Source organism: Megalops cyprinoides, chromosome 20, assembly GCF_013368585.1.
Source record: "Megalops cyprinoides isolate fMegCyp1 chromosome 20, fMegCyp1.pri, whole genome shotgun sequence".
Classification (NCBI taxonomy): domain Eukaryota; kingdom Metazoa; phylum Chordata; class Actinopteri; order Elopiformes; family Megalopidae; genus Megalops; species Megalops cyprinoides.
Window position 1 is genome coordinate 24,268,444 of NC_050602.1, and position 6,082 is coordinate 24,274,525.

The 6,082-nt window shown below is 44.3% G+C and overlaps 1 protein-coding gene across 1 annotated transcript; it reads right to left on the reverse strand.

Annotated features, from left to right (window-relative positions):
• Window positions 1-1,282: 1,282 nt before the first annotated feature.
• On the reverse strand, window positions 1,283-4,989 carry LOC118795685 (protein Dr1-like). The gene is made up of 3 exons (XM_036554347.1): window positions 4,527-4,989; window positions 4,043-4,206; window positions 1,283-2,489 (listed from the first exon to the last, which is right to left on the reverse strand). Exons 1-3 carry the CDS (start codon window positions 4,744-4,746, stop codon window positions 2,340-2,342), a joined length of 534 nt encoding a protein of 177 aa, XP_036410240.1. The 5' UTR covers window positions 4,747-4,989; the 3' UTR covers window positions 1,283-2,339.
• Between the last annotated feature and the right edge of the window lie 1,093 nt (window positions 4,990-6,082).

A 6,082-nucleotide genomic window follows, 5' to 3' on the forward strand; every position in this document is an offset into this window, starting at 1 on the left:
ATGGAATAGGTGAATTATTTGCTCTATGCAGTGGTCGTGTTTCACAGGCAGGGTTGCTGTTATATCTGAGCACTTTAGGGTAGGTATACTACTTAACAGCCTACTGTCTCAGCCACAATTGAAATACTCAGAAGCTGAATGGAAAGGTCACTACTTCCTGTCTGTCTAGGGCTGATAACTAACGGCAGCAGTGAATCCACTGAGAGGAGTTCAAGCATTAGGTAGACATTGCCTAGTTTTTTTTTTGTTCCAGTACATAAAAGACAGTCCATATTGTCATCTCCTAATAATCAGTATTGCATCAATTTTTAATCTCTAGCACCTACGCTTCGCGGTACCAAAAATGGAAAAGCTTTTATCTCATCATCTTCATTCCGCGTGAACGCGCTCAAACCCAGCTGTTTTATCAATTTGTCCCAGATGGATGATGTCACCGTGGCTGCTCTCGCTCGAGGATTTACGTCAGTTCCCTTGCCAGCAGAAGGCATCAGCGAGAACACAAGTTTTTACTTCAGTAGAGATCAAGCCAACCTGAAACGAAGCGTTCAATCTCAGGACCCTCATCAAATACCAAGGACATCTCACAACACCACGCCCCTACTGCTGCACAGGATCTACAGCAAGACTTCTTTTACAGCAGCATCACCCTGTGGCCAGGAAATGGAATTGCAAGGAGAATCACAGAGGGAAAATGCTCACCACCAGTTTTTAAATGAAGTGTTTTCATTTAATTTTAATTAATTATGATTTATGTACTTTTGCCATTAGTCATTAGCCTTGAACAACAGATACCAACAGAGTTGATCAATGTTCAACATATGTGTTTGTTAAGAATTTAACATTTATCTGCATAATTGGGTTATGAAATTTGAGTAAGAATTGCCTTGGAGGAAGGTAGTGTGGAGTCTACCCTGCACTAGACCCTGGAACTGAGGGTTGTACATTCAGATCCTAGATGGATACTGCTGATGTATCTGGTTCAGCTGTCCTTAAAGCCAGGTTACAGAATGCAAACAATGTGTGATTGTAAGGTTTGCATATTACCCTGGATAACTGCCCTGAGGCAGCCGTATGGTCCCATGGTTAGGGAAATGAGATTGCCACCAGAGGCCTGTATGTTCAGATTGGCACACTGCTGTTACACCTTCCCAAATTAAAGTGTAAAAATAAGATGCATTTAAGTATTTCTGTGGTTTGCTATGAGATCTTTCAGATTAAACACATCGATTCACAGCCAGAGAGGTGAGAAAGCACTGAGGTTTTTTTTTGTATAAAACGGGTGGACTTTATTGCTCAGAATACAGCTTGTGAGAAGGCATGACAACGGTCCTTATGGTCAGCAATCACAAATCACAATATTTATCACCACTCATCCATGAAGCAACTTTTACACATCCCTTCCAGAAACACACCTGCTTAGATGTCAAACTGATTTTAACTATGGTCTTGTTAGTCCTTTTGATGTAGCTACATAGCACCACCTGTAGAGGGCGCACACACCATGACTATCCGTAGTATTTCAAGTTTAAATCCACCTTATTACTGTGTGTCGTCGTCTTCTCTTTGGTTCTACCAGACAAAAAGTGTAATTCCTATGTCTGTTAGGGTTTACTTTCACTGCAATACTGAATGGGGAGTAGGGGCTAACCCTAAATACACAACATTGTGACTTTAAAAAATGCCTAAAGGTCATAGTCACATTTTTATTTAAATTTACAAAAAAAAAGAAAAAAACTTCAGTGAGACTTGGACAGGGAAAAAAAACCCTCTTACACAAGAACACTTTCCTGCACCAATTGTTTAACTGAAAATTGTAATCAAATAAAAAGAAAAAAATCCATAACATTAACAAAAAGAGGGCAATGTCTGGAGAACTCTGCTCCCTCCTACAATGACCCTGCCAACCATGCATCCTTTACTGCATCCGCCTTGATGCATCTTTAATCCAACACATAAGAAACATGACAAATCTAAGACAAATCCTTACAAATCCCGGGATAAACGAAGAGGGTTGACAAAAACAAATGAGATGATGGCTACGAATCTTGAACTTTCAAATTATGCCAACTAATCACACTGTGGGAGAAAGTGTGTGTGTGTGTGTGAGAGATACTGGAGGTATGCAGCTGACAAGACAGCTCCGAAATAACAGAGTCTAACAGAAGGAAAACCTCATAGCTGAAAAGAAAAGGGTACAAGTCAGTTTGGACAGACGGGGTGGGTTGGGGGCAGGAGGGTCCCCAAGTCACAACACTGTTGATGTCCTGGCCCGTCTGCGAGGAGGCACAGACCGCACCCTCCTCGCCGGGTGCCGGGGGGCGGGGCCACGACGCGCGGGGTCACATGTCGTCCTCCTCGTCCTCGTCCTGAGAGGAGCCGGCCTGGTGCGTGGCGCTGGCCGAGGCGGCGGCGGCCAGCTGGGCCTGCTGAGCAGCCTGCTGCATCTGCAGCCATTCCTGTTGGGCCAGCTCCGCTTGCTGCTGCCGTGCCTGCAACGCACATGCACGCCCACACACACACGCACGCAGCGATACACACACGCAGCGATACACACACACACACAGCAATACACACAGCAATACAAACACACACACCGATACACACACGCACGCCCACACACACATGCAGCAATAACACACACACACACACACACGTACACGCGCAGCAATAACACACACACACATGCACGCATACACAGAAGCACAGACACACACACAAACACACAGATTCTCAGATATTTGCAGCTGCTCTAACAGAGTTCCGCATGCAGCAAGAGACCACTACGGGTCAGAGTGACCGTCCGATGAGATCAAGAGGCTCCGTAGGACAGAGTGAAAATAGCATTTTGGTCTTAAGGTAAGTGTTAAGTTTATGGTTTTGTACAGCATAGCTGTTAATGTCAGCACAGTACAATTGTTCTATACATTGTTATTTTCCGGGCCCTGGGTCATTTGTTTCAGGCCATGGCAGCAAGGTACATGTGTTAGTCTGAGAAATGGTAAACAACTGAAAGTTCACTCTGTTCTCGGTCTGCTTTCTTTGTGAGACCAACACTAAGGACAGGATTCTGTGTTCCGGCCGCCACAAAGAGGCACAGCATTACACTACACTCCATTACATACTTTTAGTAGACTCTCTTATCCAGAGAGACTTCCAGCACAAAAGAACATAAGAGTATCCATCCAAGCTAAATGAGCGACTGTCAGACCACGCTAACCACACTCCCAGGCTGGCGTCTGAAACTAAGCTTGGGTCCTGCCCTTCTTTTACGCAAGCATGGCGTAAGGAGGCACTGCGGCTTCCGCCAGGAGAACAGCCTGTTTAAACTTTGTACAGTAACTAAACATCAGTTATCTACCCACCGCAGCTGTGTGGTCTATCAAACTAGTGATATGTATTCAGTGCACCATGTTCAATGTCACTGATAGAAAAGACATGGCACCATGCTTGGTTATAAAAGGTCAAAACTGGCTTACGACTCCTGCCATATGAACATCCACTCTTGAGTGCGACACTTATGCTTGCACCATTTGGCATTGAACTTTTCTTGAAGCATTTATGATTTGTTAACACTGGATATGATGGCTGGGTGGGTCTGAAATATACTATCAGTAGCATTCTCTTGCCTGCAAGCAGAAGAACATCCAGTTTATCATATCAACGAATTAGTAAGTATCGCCGCTGGGCACCTTATCACTCAGGTGTCAGGCTATAGTGCCAAAGATAACAACCCCACCCAATTCACTACACATAGTCTGCTGAAAAAAGACAATGAGAATGCACCATCTGTTGTAACTAGCCTTGTCCTGCGCCATTATTAACCTGCCTGTACATTGTATTTGTGCCGATCGCTGCATTGGAAACAAACCTTCCATTTCTCATAAATATTTTTTCCATATGACAGGTAATGAACTAAATATAGTCCGCTTCCTTCAAAGCGACCTATCTGCACTCCCGCTGCACCAGAGAACTGTCACTGATAAGTGATGACAGCGGTCACCACTTTGCTTATCGATCTGAAACGGGCATTAGCGACCTTTACCTTGGCAAACAGCTCCTGCTGCTGTCGGAGCAGCTCCTCTTCGGGAATCCCCAGGTTCTCCAGGCGGGAGCTCGCTTTCCGTCGTTTAAGTGCTACCGTTTTACACTCCTGCAAGACGTCCTTCACTTCGGCTATGTAGGACGCAAAGCCCAAGCTTTCAAGTGCTGCAGGAAAAAAGACAAAAACAAGTGAAATATTTCACAGAAAGACGCTCCAGCAGAACACTCTGATCGTATTTAGTTACCGCCTACTTCACCACCCGTGATGTTTCTGTTTCAAACGTCCATCACCCCGTTCAACTTCAGGTTTACTAAACAGGGAAATCACTACAGGGAATTCGACTGCAAACCAATCATGTATAGTTGGAAAATGCAGCAGCTTCGACCGCAATGCTCAGTTTGCGTGTATTAACCCCCGGGCACGGCATAAACCTGTTCCACTTAACAGTAGCAAGACAATGTAATCGACGGTATACGTAGCTTACCGTTAATGACGTGCTCTGGAGAAATTGTTTTCTTTTCAGACTTGTTACAGATTTCATTCGCTTCTGATGAAATGAGATGAATGAATTCAGTGCAGCAATTCACCACGAGTTCTCGGGCATCGTTTGCAACCCGGACGTTAGGAAGAGTTTCTTTAATCATTTTGTTAATAGCTGCCCTCGGTATAGTCAGATCGTCGTCATTCCCGGACGAAGAGGCCATCGTTTAAAAGTTTGAGTTTCGACGTTAAAGAAGTTCCTAAAATTTCTGCAACAGGTTTCCACAGCGGCCTAACGTTACAAAAATTCACCGGCTACCCCACCGTTACAAGCGAACAAACCCAACCAACTACGCAAACGTGCCGAAGGCCCTAACCAATTGCACAATTTAAATGAAAGAAGGCAACTACCGCCACTATCTATGCCATACAGCCACCGATCGCATCGAAACAATAATAACAGCGAAGCCAACAAAAGCAGTCGAAGGTCCCCCAAAGCCGGTCAAACGGTGTCCCACGAACTCAGACGCTTTTTGTTGTGGACATGGCTAGCTGGCAAGCTAGCTGCCCGGCTAACTTGCAGCCACTGCGACTGGTGTGGGCGACATCGTTATTTCGCTCACTCGTTACAAGCCTGCTTTCATTCACACCGTTGTAGCCAAATTTCTAAAGTATAGTCTTCTGATCAGAGCGGAGGAAACGGCTAATTCAGCCGACAGTTTTGGCTTTGTGGCTAACTCCCCCCTGTAGCAGCGCCGGAACAGGGCTCTAACCTTCTCCCGGAAACAGTCCCACAGCACTGCAACACTCAGCCCTCATTCCACTTCCGCTTACGCAATTTCCTGTGACGCAGTTTTCCTTTAGAGCTGATCTAGGACCAGACTCCCTCAACCACACTCTAGGGTCAACTGTTGTAATACAAACAGACGTTATGGTCCTGGATCAGTGCGCACCGGCAGCGTACGTCTGGAGCTGCGATTGAGGATGAAACTTTCTTTTTCGGTGCATTTTACGCACGACTGTTCTCTTAGGCTGAAGTTTTTTCCCGCTGTCCATTCGTTAGATGCTTACCTCTGCAGTCAGGGTCCTATTCAGAAATTATACGCCGCAGCGTCGTGTTTTCTTCGTTTATTTACAAATTGCATAGGCTGTTAATATATGTTTGATTGAGAGTGAAGTTTAATTACTTAAACTCACGTTTAATTCACAAATGAAAAAAATCTGAGATCTGTGTTAATATGTGAAGTACAAGCTGTTTGAGGTACGTTCACACAGATCGTGTCAGATATTGATATTCAATTAAGAAATAAATATTTTATTTATTTTAACAAAAATTGATACTTATTTATAACTATATTTATATATTATATTTATATTCAAATGATGGGCTTGTGTCCCAATGTTCTACTGGCTTGAATTGGAATCTGTAATACACACATCCACTTCAGGAATTCTTTATTCATTGTATCCACGAGGGGGCAGTATGTTCATAGATCTGGGATAAATTCAAACACAGAGAGGTGTAAGAGGCTAAGATATTCAAACTCCGGCCAGCAGATG